This window comes from Lithobates pipiens, unplaced genomic scaffold (genome assembly GCF_037356315.1).
Source record: "Lithobates pipiens isolate NorthernLeopardFrog02 unplaced genomic scaffold, aLitPip1_a1.2 Scaffold_18, whole genome shotgun sequence".
Lineage (NCBI taxonomy): Eukaryota > Metazoa > Chordata > Amphibia > Anura > Ranidae > Lithobates > Lithobates pipiens.
This window is the reverse complement of record NW_027507758.1, coordinates 353557797-353578322: the sequence shown is the minus strand read 5'-3', so window position 1 is coordinate 353578322 and position 20526 is coordinate 353557797. Positions and strand designations below refer to the sequence as shown.

General features: G+C 39.3%; 1 protein-coding gene across 31 annotated transcripts in view; it reads left to right on the top strand.

The window, feature by feature from the left end:
- LOC143988164 (IgGFc-binding protein-like) overlaps positions 1-20526 on the top strand; it is a 210093-nt gene that overhangs the window by 156520 nt on the left and 33047 nt on the right. For all 31 annotated transcript variants that reach the window (XM_077487525.1, XM_077487520.1, XM_077487524.1 and 28 more), the window contains 17 exons: positions 201-805; positions 896-1469; positions 1820-2019; positions 2111-2491; positions 3699-3982; positions 4760-5031; positions 5112-5171; positions 5473-5754; positions 6716-6966; positions 8091-8268; positions 8370-8478; positions 9107-9198; positions 13538-13714; positions 15424-15626; positions 17812-17956; positions 19326-19567; positions 19832-19996. In XM_077487525.1, coding sequence (XP_077343651.1) covers positions 201-805; positions 896-1469; positions 1820-2019; positions 2111-2491; positions 3699-3982; positions 4760-5031; positions 5112-5171; positions 5473-5754; positions 6716-6966; positions 8091-8268; positions 8370-8478; positions 9107-9198; positions 13538-13714; positions 15424-15626; positions 17812-17956; positions 19326-19567; positions 19832-19996 — 4220 coding nt within the window. The remainder of the gene's footprint in view (positions 1-200; positions 806-895; positions 1470-1819; positions 2020-2110; positions 2492-3698; positions 3983-4759; positions 5032-5111; positions 5172-5472; positions 5755-6715; positions 6967-8090; positions 8269-8369; positions 8479-9106; positions 9199-13537; positions 13715-15423; positions 15627-17811; positions 17957-19325; positions 19568-19831; positions 19997-20526) is intronic.

Genomic DNA, 20526 nt, shown 5'->3' with positions numbered 1-20526 from the left:
GTTTTAAAATGTACTTCCCCAGGTGTATGGAATCATCATTATAATTATTTTAATAAGCTTAAAATTTGTGAACTGAGCTTACAATAACAAACACTACAGATCATGCTTTTTGGAAAGATGTAGCATAACTAGAGCAAGTGATAAAGTAGAGCAAGTGATAGAAGAATACATAATAATTTAGCATCTTTATTTCCTCACAGATTTGAAGTGTCCACCAAACAGTCATTATGAGCACTGTGGAACTGCATGTCCATCTACTTGTGTCAGTCCAGGAGCTCCAGCCACATGTTCTCTGCCCTGCACTGAGTCTTGTATCTGTGACCCTGGATACATCCTTTATGGAACAAAATGTGTTCCAGATGACAAGTGTGGATGTTGGGATGACGATGATAAGTACTATGATGTTGGCGATGAATTCTGGACAGATGATACTTGCTCTACGAAGTGCACATGTCCTTCACCTGGAAGCGGATTAATATGTAACAGCGATTCATGTCCCAGTAACCAGTATTGTGGAATATCAAATGGTGTTCCTGGCTGTCATTTCTTCACCTATGGTATTTGTAGAGTCCATAATGATCCACATTATGATACATTTGACAGACTCAATCATGACTTCATGGGTCTGTGCACTTATACTCTTGCCAAACTCTGCAACAGTTCAGCTTCTTCTCAACATTACTTCAACATTGAAGCAAAGAATGAACACCGTGGAGATCCCAAAGTGTCTTTTGTAAAACATGTTCTCATTGAGGTTTATGGTCAGAAAGTCAAAATCGTCAAAAATGAGAGAGATCGTGTTTTGGTTAGTATTAAAATGTATTTGTTTCCTATCTGATGTTTCCCAGAGGTATGTACTATTAATTCATTACTAACATTCTTACCTTATATTTAGGTCAATTCTATCTGGACCTCACTTCCTGTAAGTTTAGTGGGTGGAGCAGTGAGTGTGACTTGGACTGGAAAGTATGTCAGTCTGCAGACAGATTTCAGGCTAACTGTCTCTTATGATGTAGACACCTTTGTAGAAGTAAAACTTCCTAGTAACTTCTCCAAACTGACCTGTGGAATGTGCGGTAACTTCAACAATCGCAAATCAGATGATTATATGATGCCAAATGGAGAACAAGCCAAGAACTCTGAACAACTTGGACAGAGCTGGATGGTTGAGGATGATGATCCACTTTGTAACCTGGTTGATACACCTCCCCCACCTCCTCCAGCTTGTGCACCAGGAAAAGAGGAGTTATACAAGAGCGATGCATTCTGTGGTTTGCTGATAAGTAAAGATGGTCCTTTCCATGTATGCAATTCTGTCATCAGTCCAGGAGGATTCTTTGACAGCTGCATCTTTGACATGTGCGCTTTGAATGGAGATCCAGATGCTCTGTGTAGCTTGTTAGCAGCATATGCAGATGCTTGTCAGAAGGAAGGCATATCCATCAGTTGGAGAAATAATACTTTCTGTGGTAAGTATATCTTGCTGAATTTTTGATACGAGCTTAAGGCATCCTTTTTATAGAATATACAGTATATAGACATATGATTCTTGCTAAAAAAAAAAAAAAAAAAGGCAAAATATTTTTGTTTCTTCTCACTCTAAATGCACATATCTCTCTGAAATATTCCTTAATCTTATATAGCTTCACAAATACAATCTGCAACATTATATATATATATATATATATATATATATATATATATATATATATATATATATATATATATATAAATGAAATTAGCTATTTCATATACACCTTCTTAATTTGTAGATGAACCACTATCATTTTCAATTTTTAACTAAATTCTTTCCTTTTAGCATCCGACTGCCCTGCGAACAGTCAGTTCAGTACCTGTGCATCTGCTTGTCCAGCTACATGTCTAGAGCCACTACCACCAGCGAACTGCAGCCTTCCATGTTCAGAAGGATGTGAATGTAAACCAGGTTATGTCATCAGTGGGGGAACCTGTGTGCATGAGTCACACTGTGGCTGCTTCTACAATGGCATTTATTACATGGTAAGAGGGATAGAAAATAATTATTTCAATACTTTTACTCTCTGTACCAGTATTTTGTTAATCACATATTGCTTGCATTTATCATTTACAGGAGGGAGAAAAATTCATAACAAAGAACTGTGAGAGTGTATGTACATGTGAAGGAGGGAACAACATAACATGTAATCCAATGTCTTGTACCGGAGATGAAATCTGCAAGGTTCAAAATGGGTTGTTGGGCTGCTATCCACCAAGCACAGCAATCTGTCACATTTATGGAGATCCTCATTATACAACCTTTGATGGCACAGTTCATCACTTCCAGGGATCTTGCACTTACACTGCGACTGAGACATGTGCTAATACCTCTCACAGCTTTAGTGTTATCACCCGTAACGAACACCGAGGTAACCCAAGCTGGACTGCCATTAACTCAGTCAACATTACTGTGGATGGAATAGAGATCTTTATTGAAAAGAACAACATTGTGCATGTATGTATAGTAAAGAAAAAATTATATGTATAGTTAAAGAAACATTTTTTTTCTATATATGTAAGCTTATGCTCCCCCCTGGATCCCATAGATTTCTACATTCCATTTTCTTTTTATCCCTTCATAATTGTCATGACTGCTGTTTTTCATTATAAGGAGCCTATTTAGATATTTTTTTTTAAATTGCTGTATGAATGGTACAAGCATTTGCCAAACCATGACAAATTTACCTCTTATCTTGTCTGACCAGAATCTCAGATACTCCCAGCAGCACTTTTGAGGAGCTGGTGGCAAGTGTTGTTTTTATAGCACTTAAAACTCAGTAAACTAAGCTGGTATTCTACCTTTTTCATATTTATAATTCTTATGTTTCAAAGATAGCACCAGTAGTTTATTGATTTATATCAACAGTTATGCCATGTACACACGGTCGGACTTTCCGGCAGAAAAAGTCAGACGGAATCATTTCATCATCATTCCGATTGTGTGTGGGCTTCAGGGGACTTTTCTTTTCGAAAATTCTGACAGACCTAGAAATAAAACATGTTTTAAATCTTTCCGATGGAATCAATTTCTATTGGGAAAACCATTCATCTGTATGCTGTTCCGATGGACCAAAAAACGACGCAATGGCAGCTATCGGCTACTGGCTATTGAACGTCCTTTTTCTAGTCCTATCGTACGTGTTGTAGGTCACCACGCTCTAAACGATCGGACTTTGGTGTGATGGTGTGTAGGCAAGTCCGTTTCAGCCGAACTCCATCGGAAAAACCGCCAGAGTTTATTCTGACAGAAAAACTGGTCGTGTGTACACGGCATTAGTCTTTCTTATTTACTGTGTAGCTACGTTTAGCCACTATCTGAAGCCCAATGCCAGCCGAAATGTACCAATTTGTTTTGGATTGAGCAAGTCCAGTTAGGAAAAGTTTTTTTTTGTTTTTTTTAACTGGGACAGAGACAAAAACTATTTTATTGGAATAGGTAGGGGTTAGAACCTCTGAATGTGATTTGCTACTGTCCAGGACCAGGAAAGAGTAATACAAGTGACAACAGGAAAACATTTATTAAAAATATTATTTAAGAACTAGCTAATAGTATAAACATGTTGCATGTCCCTGGAAGTAATGAGATATTGAAATAGTTAATGTCACATTTTAACTGCAAGCTAACCAGTTAAACTTTTTTTTTATTTTTTATTATTTTTTAGGTTAATGATGAGATAGTTACACCTCCTTTCTCAAAGTCTGACATACATATTACACAGAGTGGCCAGTATGTTACAGTCATAACAAACTTTGGACTAGAAGTTCAGTTTAATGGTGATCATGAGCTGTTTGTAAAAGTGAATGAGAACTACAAAGAAGCATTATGTGGTTTGTGTGGCACCTACAATGACAACCGTCATGATGACTTCAAGACACCAGAAGGCAACATTGTAACCAATGTCAATGATTTTGGCAACAGTTGGAGGGTGCCCGATGATGGGTGGATGTGAGTATCTGGATAGGCTTTTTAAAGTGTTATGACTAGTGAAATATGATGTATAAGGATATTTCTATTTTTTGGTATATTTTTCTTATTTTTCACTTTGTAAAGGTTACTTAAAGCCCAAACCTTTTTAGTTTTGAATAAAGCATGGACAATAGTCACCCTCTCTATTTTCCCCAGTAACCAATGTCCCAGGGACAGAAAATTATGGGAATTGGAACATTTTGCAGGTATCGCCAGAAAAGGTATAAAAGCAAAATCTTCCAATTGAGATATTAAGGGGATTGTAAAGTTAATTCTTTTTTTTAAAATAACAAACATGTTATACTTACCTCAACTGTGTAGCTCGTTTTGCACAGAGTGGCCCCAAACCTGCTCTTCTGGGGTCCCTCGGCGGCTGTCTTTGCTTCTTCCCGCAGGTACTTCTCACGTTCATGCGAGCTCCCTCGCATGGTGAGAAGCACCTGTGGGTGCGCTCCTGTGATACAGCTGGCGGCTATGTGCATTTAGAAAAACATACAGGTTTTTACATGATCTACAGTTAGCTATAACTAGCACTGGTGGAAAAATATTCTACATTTTCACAGCTATAAAGAATGCTTTCTACAAGGAAATCATATGATGGAAAAACAGTGGATTTTTTAAATTAAAAATTACCTATAACCCAAACATGTTCATGCTTTTTCCCTTTTGTACATTAGCACAATGTTATAGCTTTACATTGTATTTATTATAAATATGATCTTTTTTACATTTATGACTTAAATGTATTTCAATTAGATGTGATTCTACTCCACCACCTCCACCAGTCTGCTCTCCCACTGTACAAGAAATAGCAATTCAGAAATGTTGGATTTTAAGAGACAGCAATGGACCATTTAAAACCTGCCATCCTTACCTTCGACCACATCAATACTTTGAGAGTTGTGTGTTTGATCAATGTGTAACAGGCGGAAGTGATGATCTTCTCTGTGGTGTACTGGAGTCCTATGCTAAAGCCTGTGAAGGTTTAGGTGTCAACTTGGTTGACTGGATAAACAATACTATTTGTGGTAAGATAGAAATGTTTTATGGTTAACCACCCAAACAAAATCATTGTTTGAGTTAAAAACTGACTTACAATTTCTCACAGATCCAAACAGACCATCCACAACTCCATCTGCAACTTCAACTCCGACAAATCCACAACCAGGTATTGGATGTTCACATGTTATATAATTCCTAATGTCCTTTCACGTGAGGCCTCCACTCATGATATGAGGGATCATATAGTACAATACATTCACTATCTAGATAATATGACTTGTAGTCTTCAAAGCTGTTGACTGAGAAATTAAAATCTAAATAATCAGTATCACTTTTCCTCTAATGCTCCAAACAACTAGCCTTATTTTACTGCAAACAGCTGTTTGGTGTTTGGGTTCCTCTAACAATCTCTAGTGAGTCCCTTTGTAAGTTTTTTACTCCCAACAATAATATATGTTTCTCTTTAGGTTCAAGCTCTACAGCATTGCCCATTATTTATACTACAACACCTTCAACTTCTACAACTAGAACTACAACACCTACAACAATTACTGCTACTTCTACTACTACTACTCCTACTCCTACTACTACGCCTACTACTACTACTACTACTACTCCTACTACCCCTACTACTACTACTCCTACTACTACTCCTACTACTACTACTACTACTACTACTACTCCTTCTCCTACTACTACTCCTACTACTACTACTACCATGACTTCAACAAAAACACCAGAAGTTACAAGTAAGTGGAATCAGAATTAAAATTACGTGTGTGCCATTTCACTTGGTTAACTTATGATTGATTATGCCTATGAATGTTTCTAAAGCTTAGTTAAATAAGCATGAATGTAATAAAATATATATGAACATTTAATGTAGTTTATAGCAAGTGAATTATCTCGTCCCGATTACTAGGTTAAAAAATAATTTGAAGCTGTTGATCATGAATTATTGCTTTCTTATGTACTTTGTACCTACCAATTTTGGCTGGCATGTTGTAATAAATGGAGAAGCATCACATCCAGAATTTACCTAAATAACAGCTGTAGTACTTGGTCCTCTCCTGCAGCTGTTACCTTTTGTACCCCCCCCCCCCTTTTAGGTTATAAACTCCATGAGCAGGATCTTCCTATTGCTTTTGTATTGAACTGTATTGTAATTGTACTGCCCCCCTCTATACTGTAAACTGCTGTGTAAACTGTTGGCACTGTATCAATAGTATAGTAATATAATAATAATACTAATAAGCTGTTGTTAAATGATCTACTGAGGCTAATATATTATGATCCACCAGGGGTGTGGCCAGGATTATGAAAGACCTGAAGTACCCCTGAGGAATGCAGCCCCGTGGAATGCACCCCTGAAAACAAATTTAATAATTTTGAATTAAGCTTTGGAAATATGATAAAAAAAAGGGTTAACAATCGCTTAACAAGGACCTAATTACCATATAACATATAGCAAAAAATGTGCTTGTTTGTTTACATTTATAGATCAGGTATTGCTTTACAATGATATAGCATTATGCCAGCCAAAGGGATAAGGAAAATAAGACATTTTTTAAAAAAATTAGATTTAATGCAAAGATACTAACTATTGTAACGGTGGATTGTTATTTATGAAAAAAAATCTATGAGCTATAAGGTCAAGCTGATCATTTGTTTTGTGTTGGCTTATTCATTCTTTTGTTTTTCTTTATTTAGCTACCGGAATCTGCAGTGCATCAGGTGATCCTCACTACAACACATTTGATGGTAGAGTACACCATTATATGGGCAACTGCAGTTACACTCTCACTAAACTGTGTGATGCTTTGACGAGTGGACTCCCCTATTTCCATGTCTACACTACAAATGAACATCGGGGCTCCAACACCAAAGTCTCATATGTTCAGTCTGTGCATGTAGAAGTGTACAACACTAACTTCACACTGTTGAAGAATAAAAAACTAAATGTAAGTGGTGTATTAAACATATGAAGTTAATGATATACAGTACTATAACTGAATACAACAGATGAGTAGTAGCAATTGTTATCAGAAAAACAGATTTTTGCTGTTTTGTGGGTTTAGGAAATATTATCTCTTACAGCCATTATTACACTGCCTTGAAAAAGTATTCATACCCCTTGAAATTTTACCAAAAACGTAAAAATATTTTATGGGATTATATGTGATAGACCAACACAAAGTGGCACATAATTGTGACGTGGGAGGAAAATGATAAATTATTTTTTTCAAATAAATATGTGAAAAGTGTGGGGTGCATTTGTATTCAACCCCCTTTACTTTGATACCCCTAACTAAAATCTAGTAGAACAAATTGCCTTTAGAAGTCACATAATTAGTAAATAGACTGTGTGTAATTTAATCTCAGTATAAATACTTTTTCAAGGCACTTTATATAGCAATAGGATGGTGCCAGTAGGTACAATGTAGCAGTGCCTTGGTTCCCTCTACAGCCTGCAGAACTGTGGATAGTGTGCAATGTAGTATGAGGATTGGTGGCAGATTGTGTGAAAACCAGGGAGCAAATCTGCCACCCACTTCCAAAATCAGAGCTTCAGCATGCTCCCCAACATGCTACTGACCAATGGAGAGCTTCAATAGTGTACTAACAGAGTAAGGAAAGGCAACATGACAAATAACGAAGACACAGAAAAATTTGGAAAGTGTAGAATCTGCAGACCATGTACATACCCTGTGAAAATTCTATATTTATGTAAGCATGTTCCACCCCACATGAATTGCAACGAAAGAGATTCATTCAAAATGGGTAAAAGATTACCTAGTTGACTATTATTTACACATACAGTGAGTCATCACCTTAAACGTTGCCTATTTTGCTACAATGTGTGGTTGTTTTTTTTCCCACTTTTTAAAAGAATTATATATTGATAATGTGAAGCATTCCAAAAAAACTAATTAGATTGGGCATCATTTTTTCTAAATAATTGCTATTACGCTGTATTGCACTGCCTACATCATCTAAGCAATGTCTTGTAAATTGTTAGAAAAGAAAACAACTTTTTACAGATCCAACGCAGCACAATGAAAACTTTTAAAATGTGTAATTCCAGATAAATGAGAAGAGAACAAATCTGCCAACCCCCCATGATAGTAGACTCAGAGTCCATCTTAGTGGCAATTATTTGATTTTGGCAACAGATTTTGGGCTACAAGTGAGATTTGATGGTAACCACTATGTTGACATTTCCCTACCATCAACCTTCAAAAATCATTTATGTGGATTGTGTGGTAAGTCCTATGTTTATGTTAAAATAATCTCTTTTAAAGATTTACAAGACCCAATCTATATGATGACTCATATCTTAAATAATCATTGTACTGTCATTCAGGGAACTACAATGGCATATCACTAGATGATCTAATGAAGCCAGATGGCAACATTGCCATTGATTCCAGAGAATTGGGAGACAGCTGGATAGTTTCAAAAGATGGTGAATTGTAAGTGTTAAAATGTACATTTGCTCACATAGTTCCAACACTTTCATGTATCACATTACATAGACTATAGGTGCGATGATTTCCCACATTTTGTGCATTCATTCATGCTTCCGTGAATTTTTTACAAGTATTGTTTCATTTATTTAAACTCTTTAAAAAGCAAACTGAATAAAAACAAATGCAGAGAGTTTCAAACACGCAGAAAACACTGCAGTCCATTTTTAGTAAATTGAAGTAAAGCTGTAAAAAAAATACAATACATATGTATAAAGTATGCAATACATTTTGATTTTTTAAAATGTAGTCGATTTCTAATGCCAAGGGGTCATCACGAATGGTGAATAATATCCCAAGATTAATAGTATATAGCAAGGATATGCAATTAGTGGACCTCCAGCTGTTGCAGAAGTCCCATGAGGCAACACAAGACTCTGACAGCCACTAGCATGACACCCAGAGGCAAAAGCATGATGGGAATTGTAATTTTGCAACAGCTGGAGCCCGCTAATTGCATATCCCTGGTATATAGCATCATTCAGTACTAGTAGTTCCATTGCAATACAGTATGTTTGTATTTCTGTTTATTGAATATACTTGCACTTTCACTACTAATTGCTGTTTCTTAAAGGTGTGGAAGTGAAGAACTGGAGACTTGTAGTTCAAGTGACCAGCAGGAGTACAGCAAGACTACATCTTGTGGCATTATAACTGATGCATCAGGTAACATACACATTGCTTAAAGCTTAGCTCCAAACAAATAGCCAAATAAATACATGAGACACATAGATGAAAGCTGTTCAAACTGTTAAAAGAATTAGTATTTTTGTTCATCCAGTCTGGAAATATTCCACACAGTGCCACACAGCGCATGCTATCTAGCATGGGAGGAGACTTTCACGTACAGGTCTTCTCCCCGACCCCACCCTTTTTACAATTTGGTGCTGCGCCGCTTTAACTGGTAATTGTGCGGTCGTGCAATGCTGTATCCCAACAAAGTTTGAGTCCTTTTTTTTCCACAAATAGAGCTTTCTTTTGATGGTATTTGAATGCCTCTGTGATTTTAATTTTTTGCGATGTAAATGGAAAAAGACCAAAATGTGAAAAAAAATTATATTTTCTACTTTTTGTTACACAAAAAATCCAATAAACTCAATTTTAGTCATACATTTAGGCCAAAATTTATTCAGCTATATGTCTTTGGTAAAAAATGTCAATAAGGCCCCCTTCACACTGGGGCCATGTGGCCTAAAAATAGCGCCGCCGTCGTTTTAGTGGCGGTATAGCTGCAATGTCCCATTCATTTCAATAGGCAGGAGCGGTGAAGGAGCAATATACACACCACTTCTTCACCGCTCCAAAGATGCTGCTAGGAGGACTTTTTTTAACCGTCCTGCCAGCGCACAGCTCCAATGTAAAAGCGTAAAAGCCCTCGGGCTTTCACACTGGAGTGTGAGGAGCGGCTCTTTCAGGTGCTATTTTTAGCGCTGTAGCACCTGCAAAGTGCCCCAGTGTGAAAGGGGCCTAAGCATATATTTATTGGTTCGCGCAAAAATTATACCAGCTACAAACTAGGGTACTTTTTTTGGCATTTACGCAGCTTTTCGTTTATGACTCTCATTTGAGGTGCTAAAATGGCAAGGCAGTACAACCCGCCACCTCCCCCCCATTTTGGAAAGTAGACACCCCAAGGAAATTGCTGAGAGGCATGTTGAGCCAATTGAATATTCTTTTTTTGTCACAAGTGATTGAAAAATGACAAAAAATAAATAAAAATGATTACACAAAGTGATATATTGCTTGCACATGCCATGGTTATACATAGAATTACACCCCAAAATACATTCTGCTGCTTCTCCTGAATATGGGGATACTTTTTGGGAGCCTAGCCGTGTACAGGACCCCAAAAACCAAGCAACGCCTTCAGGATTTCTAAGGGCATAAATGTTTGATTTCACTCCTCACTACCACAATTTTCGAAGGCCATAAAATGCCAAGATCGCACATAAACCCCCCGCATGACCCCATTTCGGAAAGTAGACACCCCAAGCTTTTTGCTGCGAGGCATGTTGAGTCCATGAAATATTTTATATTTTGCAACAAGTTTCTGGAAACTTGTTACTATATGATACATATCTACTATATGATACCATGCCTCTTAGCAAATACCTTGGGGTGTCTACTTTCCAAAATTGGGTAATTTGGGGGGTTTTGTGCCATCTGGACATTTCAGGGTCTCCGTAACTGTGATAGGTAGTGAGGAGTAAAATCACAATTTTACGCCTTTAGAAAGCCTGAAGGCGGTGCTTAGTTTTTGGGGTCCTGTATGCGGCCAGGCTCCCAAAAAGTCTCACACATGTGGTATCCCCATACTCAGAAAAAGCATAAGAATGAATTTTGGGGTGTAATTCCACATATAACCACGCCATGTTTGAACAACATATCATTTAGTGACAACTTTGTGTAAAAAAAAGAAAAAGTTTGTAATTTTCCCAAAACTTGTGTCAAAATATAAAATATTCCATGGACACAACATGCCTATCAGCAAATAGCTTGGGGTGTCTACTTTCCAAAAAGGGGTCATTTGGGGGGGGGGTTTGAATTGTCCTGGCATTTTATGCAAAACATTAGAAGCTTATGTCACGCATCACCCTCTTCTAACCACAAAGCCCTTTCTGCCACTTTTTGTTTACATGAAAAAAAAAATTGCTAGAAAATTACATTGAACCCCAAACATTATATAAATAGTTTTTAAAGAAAATCCCCTACAGATTAAAATGATGGGTGTTGCAATTTTTTTATTTTAATGCACTAAATCACACTATATTGCCCAAATGTTTGATGAAATAAACAATATGATTTTATGGCGAGTACATGGATACCAAACACGAAATGCTTTAAAATTGCTCACAAATGACTGCTAAAATTACTGCCCTCGATCTGACCTTCGCGGTGATACCTCACATGCATGGTGCAATTTCTGTTTAGATATGACACCAGACCGACGCTTGCGTTCCCCTTTGCGCATGAGCAAAGGTCTTAAATTCTGAGAATGTAATAGGTCCCCAATCTCTGGCAAGGGTCAGCTGGGGATCAATTGACCAGCATACAAATTGCTTTGGTCCACAATAGATCTACAGAGATCTTCTGTGAAAAATAGCAAATAAAAATCAAGTGATGTACAATCAACTGTTTCCACCTGAATTCTGGTTTGGCCGGTGCATAGGGGAAGTACGGGTGCTGCAGAAGTGGTTGGCTCCCAATTCGGATTGGCAAATGCAGCAGGAAGGGCATTATGGGCTCAATGGGCCTGTCTTTGTCTTCTTGGTGGATGTGGGACACTAGTTGTGCTAGCCACCTCACCAGCTTGAACTGCACTTATGGGACTTGCCACGTCACCAAGTGTTACTGCAGTACTGGATGTACGACCAGAATGTACTAGGCCGTTGGTGCTTGCCATTTCACCAGAAGAATGAGTGGCACTAGTACTGTTTCTCTACTCCATACTAGAGCCCTGCAGTTCTTGCACCTCAACAACAGCAGAAGAATGAGGTCAGGTATGCCTGACCTTGGCAGGTACCACTACTCCGTCATCATAGCTGTCTATCGGTTCATTTTCTGAGCCTGAATCTGACAGATGGGTGAGTTCCTCTTCACTCTCATCTGTCATGCTCAGAAACCTCTTCACTAGCCTCTTCACTAGCGTAGCTTCGATTGGACATTTTGGCCTCTAAATTTACTGGTACAACTAGTGAGACTCACAGGAAAAAAGAGCACCTGACTGTCAGCGACTGCTTCAAATGCTACCAAAAACCTGTTAGCATTCACAGGGATCAGGCCTGACTCTGCAAATGCTGCAGTTATGTGTTTAGTGTTTTGTCAGTGACAGTGATCGATTGATTCTGTACTTGAGTGGACTGGACTGGGCAGAGGGGTAAAACGCAGGTGCTAGCAGGTATCTGATCCTGATAACACTGCACTTTTGGGAACCCCTTAACTATTGGGGACGCTAATATAGTTCTGATCAGATCAAAGATATTGATCCATTCAGACACTATACTACTAAGGGAGGTGTATGGTGCATGCGTGGGTGTTAGCGCTATTGGCACTAATCTGATGCTGCCTGGGGTGATGCAGACCCTAACTGATGCTAAGACCTAACTGATTATACCCGCCGAGTGATCAGGGGGTTAAAACTTTTATTAGGTAGTGGACGGCGGGTGTCCTGACCTTGTAAAAAATAACTAACCAGCTTCACCCGTGACACTAATACAGTGATCACTGGTGACAGGGGGTGATCAAGGGGTTCAAACTTTTTTTAGGGGGGTTTAGGGGGGTCCCTAGACCTATCTGGGCCTACTAATAAGTACCCTAACGCTGATTAGTGTCACAAATGACACAAGTACAGTGATCAAAGAAAAATATGATCACTGCACTGGGTTACATGGTGACAGGGGTTAACTGGGGGGGGGGGGGGGTTCTAGGGTGATGGGGGTTTTAAATGTGTGCCTATGTGTACAGTGTCAGTGTAGTGTTGGTGCAACTCACATTTGGATGTTCCCTCTCCTCTCTCTGGAACGCAAAACAATTCTAGAGAGGGAGGTGACATCACTTCCCCTGCCTGTGTTTACACTTACCGACAGGGGAAGCATTTCATTCATCAGAACCAATCAGCAGTTCTGAAACAAATCCGATCATCACGGCCCACCTGTGCCATTCTGTTGCAGTAAAACTGCGGCAGCTGGTCAGGAATCAGTTAAAGCCAAAAGTAGCACAATCATGAGCTTGACTAACTATCCCTCTGTTCTCTCTCCTTGTGCTGCTTCTTCCTCCTCCTGTCAAAGCTTTTCTGTACAGTAGACTACAAAAGTCTGACGCCATGCCAAAATTTGTATAATACCCGCATTGAAAAATATATTTAATGATGCCTTCATGGTTACAGAGCTGCATTTGTGTCTTTTATATCTGCCTGAAGTTCAGATTTAAAATTCTGGAGTTATAATGTTGATTTTTGAATAGTGATGAAAGAAAACTAACAGACATGGACACTTTTTTCCTTTAGGTATCTTCAAGGACTGTCACGCTCTAGTAAATCCTGATAACTTCTTTGAGAATTGTTTGCTGGATATGTGCTTTACTAAGGGCGAGTCAACTTCCCTCTGCTATGCTGTACAGGCATATGCCCAACATTGCTCAGATGCCGGAGTGTGTGTAGAATGGAGATCAGACACTTTCTGTCGTAAGTAATGCTTTGCACTGTACATAACCTGCAAAATAATGAATGTTTTCATGTAGGTATATATAAATAAGCTTTAAAGCCCACAATTATCATGCCCCGTAGCAAAAATCACATTCATCTCTCCCAAAAATCCTTCCTTCTCAAATCTAGTTCAAAACATCCCAACATAGACACCTGAAGTACTGTACATGTAGGACAATGTTATCTGGAAAAGATTGGATTGCTGTATACAGTATATCTTTGATTTGTGATGTCTTTCTTGTGCTACTTAGCTCTTATCACTCCATTACATTGGCTTCTTTGCCTGTAGTTATGTATACATTTTAAATTTTCAGGACATAATGGAAAGACTTTGTGGAAATAAGCTTATGCTTTTTTGTTTTAGATCAGAAGGAAGACATTGCATATAATGTGTTGTGACATTGGTGCAAAACATAAAAATCTGGAGACATGCTTGGCCAGTCCAACACTCTTACCCTCAGTTTCTTTAGCAAGGCAGTGGTCATCTTGGAGGTGTGTTTGGGGTTGTTATGATGGAATGCTGCCCTGCAGCCCAGTCTCCAAAGGGAGGGGATCATGAGCTGCTTCAGTATGTCACAGTACATGTTGGTATTCATGGTTCCCTCATTGAATTGTAGCTCCCCAGTGCCAGCAACACTCATGCAGCCCCAGACCATGACACCACCATGCTTGACTGTAGGCAAGACACACTTGTCTTTGTACTACTCAACTGGTTGCCACTACAAACGCTTGACACCAACTGAACCAAATATGTTTATCTTGGTCTCATCAGAGCACAGGACATGGTTCCAGTAATCCATGTCCTTAGTCTGCTTGTCTTCAGCAAACTGTTTGCGGGCTTTCTTGTGAATCGTCTTTAGAAGAGGCTTACTTCTGTGATGACAGCCATGCAGACCAATTTAATGCAGTGTGCAACATATGGTCTGATCCCCAACCCCTTCAACCTTTGCAGCAATGCTGGCAGCACTCAAAAGTCTATTTCACAAAGACAACCTCTGGATATGACGCTGAGCATGTGCACTCAACTTCTTTGGTCGACCATGGCGAGGCCTATTCTGAGTGGAACCTGTCCCGCTGAACCTCTGTATGGTCTTGGCAACCGTGCTGCAGCTTAGTTTCAGGGTAGTTTCAGGGTCTTGGCAATCTTCTTATAGCCTAGGCCATCTTTATGTAAAGCAACAATTCTTTTTTCAGATCTTCAGAGAGTTCTTTGCCATAAGGTGCCATGCTGAACTTCCAGTGACCAGTATGAGAGAGCGAGAGTGATAACACCAAATTTAACATACTTGCTCCCTGTTCACACCTGAGTCCTTGTAATACTAAAAAGTCACATAACGCCAAGGAGGAAAAATGGGCCCAATTTGGATATTTTCACTTACGGGTGTACTCACTTTTGTTGCCAGCAGTTTAGACATTAATGGCTGTGTGTTGAGTTATTTTGAGGGGGCAGCAAATTGACACTGTTATACAAGCTGTACACTCACTACTTTACATTGTAGCAAAGTGTAATTTCTTCAGTATTGTCACATGAAAAGATAGAATAAATTATTTACAAAAATGTGAGGGGTGTACTCACTTTTGTGAGATACTGTACATTATATATATCATAAATCAAGTCCTTAAATATGAATGTTGCATTGTTTTTTGCTAAAGTGTAAATATCTCACAAGTCATTTTTAAACTTTCAGCTGTTTCATGTCCTGCAAGGAGTTATTATAAGAGTTGTGGTACCACATGTCCATCCACTTGCTTCAACAGTTTTGCGGTAGCACCATGCAAGTCTGATTCAGTAGAAGGCTGTTTCTGTAATGACAGCTATGTCCTCAGTGGAGACAAATGTGTCCCACAAAGTGAATGTGGCTGCACTGATGAACATAACAACTCTTACCAGGTAAAGTATTTTTCAACCCTTTATATAACACTCTTGTACATCTTACAAGACAACTTAGACACTTTTTTACAACAGTGTGTTCCATTTCAAAAAATGTTTAATGTTTGGAAAAAATTGCCAATTTTGTTCCCATTTTAGAAAAGCTGTTTCTATAGTTTTCTGGCCTATAACTTATTACAGTATAAATATATAAGAAAAAATAACAGCAAACTCAAGTTCAGCTGCTAGGCTTCTTAGCCCATATTATCATTGAGTCGAAACAGCAGAACTTAATGTTAAGTATAAGTAATAGTGTTTCATGTTTATGTTTTAGCTTAGTGTAAAAGTAATTATCGATAAGGCACAAAGGTAATTATTGATTAGTCACTCAATCCCTGGAAAAATGTTAAGTCATATACAAAACAGTCACCACTGTGGCTTGTGTTTATAAGCATGGACGTAGCATAAGGGGTTGCAGGGGTCACAATCGTAACCCCGTCCCTAGCTCCAGGGGGCCTCTGCAGCCTCCTTGTCATATTATCATATCCTCCACAAAATCCAACTCCGATCTGCCCTAGGGCCCCACAGCCACGCTCCAGTACTGGGCTTCTACTTTGCCTTCCACAGTCCACAACCCTCTGTTCTCATTGGCTGGGGAGAAGCTGTGAGCCATTTCCTGAATGGAGAGGAGCACAAAGTGAGAACAGCCCAGGAAGGGGAAGTGTCTGTGCTGTGTGCTGGCAATATGGAATGGTAACCAAGTTTAGCAAGGCAAGAGAAGGAGAGTGCTATCCTGTAGCCGCAATGGGACTGATGTCACTGGTTAGGTATGACGCTGCTCAGTGTCTCCTAGTCACCAGCTGGGATTTTCTGTACCCCCCATTCGGGGATGTCTACTTACCCCACTTCCCTGACAACTGGGGAAAAGACACACCTCCGGGAGGTGACCTTCCCCCAACACCTGCCAACACTGACAGAGAAACCTTCAGAAATTGCTAAAACAAATCCTTTAACACCTCCTCAAGGGGCCCCTGAAAGGCTGCAGGCTCCAGATTTTGTTTCACATGGCTTTGCCCTCCCAGATTTAAGTTGCCCCCCAAAAGCCCCCTGACCACCCCTCCATTCTGCATGCTATGCCTGCTGCTGAGCTTTTTTCCCATTACAGCACTCTATACTGTTCCTCCTCTGCAGGGCTGAAATCACATTCCTTTAAAACACAGCCAGTTAGCCATGATCTGCTCAGGATGTATCTGCCTCCTGCAACTACACTGCCATCCCGACCAGAGAATTTCACAGGTCAGAAGGGAAACATAAAAGCCAGATACACCCTGTGGAGGCTGACAGACTGTGTGTAAAGGAATGTGATTTCAGCCCTGTGTAGTGTGGGGGGGGGAGCTGTATACAGTGCTGGGTTGGGAAAGGAGCTCTGCCAAGTGATGTGCCAGGGGTCCCTGTCCTCTGATTCTCCAGTGGTAATCCCTGTCCTCTGATGTAAGGAGGAACTCTGGCAACTCAAAACTCTTAATCCACTTTGAGCATCTTGGCATGCTGTGGATGTATCTGCACACACACGTTGGAAGTAGTGGGTGAGGGGGGGGGGGGGCAGGTCAACTTTTGCATTGGGGCCCACAAGCTTCAAGCTATGCCTTTGTTTATAAGGCTAGATATAACATGCATCATTGACATTAGATTCACCTCTATAGCTATAATTTACTTTTCTACATTAGCTGACTGCTAATTGGCAGCAATTAGATGTAGGAAGGCAAACAAATAGGTAATGGAATCCCTGTAAAAGGAAGTGAAACTCTCTGAAATTTTGTAATATTTCATTTTCATCCTTTCAAAATAAACTAACGAGTATCTTCTTCTTACCATCATGATATGCCTTGCTGACGTCCTTATTACATGTGAGCCTGCATTTTCCTTTACCCACTACTTAAGATTAAAAATCAATCATACCTTCAAATTGTTAGAATGTAACTGAAGAACTGATGATAAGTTTTGCATTGTCAAAAAAAAAAAGTAACAATAAGGTTTCAGAAAAACAAAAGCAACGTTTTCTGAGAACAATTTTTTTAATTGACAGAATTTGGCATATCTGTTAGACAAACTGCAGTGTTTCTGTTAACAAAATGGAAAAGAACATTTTTTTTTTTTTTTTTTTTTTTTTTTTTTTAATAATCACTTTCTTTCTTTCTGCTTTCAGCTTGGTGAAAGTTGGTTCACATATGAAAACTGCACACAGCGCTGTACATGCAATAGCAATAACACCATCACATGCACAGCATGGCAATGTGGATTACAAGATCAATGCAAGGTGGAGGATGGAGTGCTAGGCTGTCAATCCTCTGGTTTGTATTCTATTATCTAATATATATAGTGAAAGCAGAGAAAAAGAGGTAGACAGAGAGAGAGAGCGTGTCAGATGGGATCTTGGGATTGTGTGGGATTGGTGTTTTACAGTACCTACATACATTCTGTCAGAGATTAAATAATAAAGTATCACAATAAACACAGGGTTGGAAAGAAGAATCAATTATCAAAAGGCAAGCTAAGTGATAACAATTTAATGCAGAGAGCAGTTAAGCATTTAAGTATTTGTAAAGCTACTTTAAATATTAAGCATTTAAGTATTTGTAAAGTTACTTTGTCTTATTCCTAGAATCCCCTGTGTCAGATTAAGTTATGTGCCCCGTTGCATGTGCTTTATAAAAAAACATGTAACTTCATACCCTTTTTCAGAGTGCCACTCGGCATTCACGTGGCTGCCCACTGCTCTCCTCCCTCAATCTGAGAACTACAGCAGGAGAGGCTGAGAATCCCCCACTGATGTCAGACAGGAGGAGAGGAGGAGAGCAGCGGTCACCGCAGACCATGACAACCAACGGTTGTCGGGAAGAGGCCCTTGTCCTCATCAACATGGGGACAAGGTGCTTTGGGGTGGGGGGCTGCTCGGCCCCCCTTCCACAAAGCACCCCCCCATTTTGAGGGCAATCCCCATCCCCTTTCCTGACCATGCGGGTTGCGTGCTCGGATAAGGGTCTGATATGGACCTGGGGGGGGACCCTCACGCTGTTTTGTCAGCGTACGGCTTCCCCTTTAAGTCCATACCAGGTGACAGGGCCAGCGACGTGTCAATCTCGCCGCCGAAGGTGGCGACATTGACTTCCTTCATTAGTCCCGGCTATCTGGAGCCGCGTTCAAAATGATCAGACTTTTCTGTGTTAGGGAAAAGTCCGTTCATTTAAAAAGTACGGCGGACTAGCACACACATGGCCATATTGTCTACCAGACTGCGAGTTTTGAGTCAAAACTACTTTCTAAGTCCGCTGGACTTTTGGGTAAAAAAAAGCCCGCCGGAGCCCACACACGGCCAGATTGTCCGGTGGAACTTCATGAATAAGTTTGATGCTATCTGGTCAAAGTGGCTTGAGTCCCTGGCATTGGTATAGACCAATCTGTATTATGTATACTGTAATATCAGATATTGGGCTGTAGGTGACCATCTTAATATTTTTTTTTCCTGTTATGTAGTGTCTGTTTATGTGATTTTGTTTGGATAATTTGTTTGTATTGTTATAATGTTGTTTGCATGTAAAATAAAAATAATCTGATTAATAAGTATTAGGATGAATGTTGCCCAAAGAAGATTTTTCAACAAATGTCAGGTGAATTGTTGACCATGTTGTTTATAAATACCCCATATTGTTTTTACTGTAGGAATTGCTACTTGTCATGTTTATGGAGATCCCCACTTCTACACATTTGATAAGGTCATGCACACTTTTATGGGAACATGTACTTACATTCTGGTGGATGTCTGTGACAAGAGAAGCATCATCCCTTTCACTATCAAAGGAAAAACAGAGGACCGAGGACTACGAGCTGCAACATATCTCAAAGAAGTTTATATTGACGTTTATGGCATCCATATTACACTGCAGAAGGATAGGAGAACTTTGGTAAGACTAAATACAAGGTGAATTAATAAAATACCACATGATTGTCATATAGCCTAAATTTTCCCCCATTTTTTTGTTGTTGTAAGTTTCATAGCGTATATGCATACAGTAGGTGTCATGCTGTTTACACTGCTTGCAGCTACTGCAGTATGAAGAAAGCCCTTTGCAAGTTGGCCTTAAAGGTTGACTAAATTAGTTGCATATGAATTCAGTGCAAGAAGTTCTGTGGTATCATTATCTGTCACCTGTTTTCTTTATTATTAGGTGGGGGATACACTCATATATACACCGTGGTCTGGACAATCGGCAGGGGTCTCTATTGCCACTGTGGGCCTGTATATTGTGGTAACCACTGACTTTGGAATGATAGTAAAGTTTGATGGTAATCACCACTTGGAGGTCGTGCTTCCTACATCATACTTTGGAAAGGTCAGTGGTCAATGCATTTTTGTTTTTGTCCTTTACATTTGTGCACATGTAGAAATATATTTTTGAACAATAGTCAATAATACATTCTCCATTAATCATACTTCACAGTAGAGCATATATGACATATAGAACATGTAGAGCGCAACCTCTTCTCAATAGCCTGCAATACACCACAACCAATTTATGTCAGCAAGAAAAAACTGTCACCAGAGAACCAGTAATATTGTTTGAAGTGTCTAATACTGATTGCACACTCAAATAAATAAGTTTTTTTTTTTCTTAAGTTTGCTACCCCATCACATCAATTATACAAGATGGGTAATTGGATAAAAAACAGATTAGGATTATATATCCTACCACATTTCAATAAAGCAAAGTGAAAATTGCATATTATGATGGTCTCCTTCCCAGGGGATTTTGGAAAGAGTGAAAGTGATAAAGGAAAGTAATTTTTAAATATATGTAGAGTTCCAGTTATTAGTTCACTATTGGTATTTAATTCCACTTCAGTGAGGCCTTCTGAAGTCTTG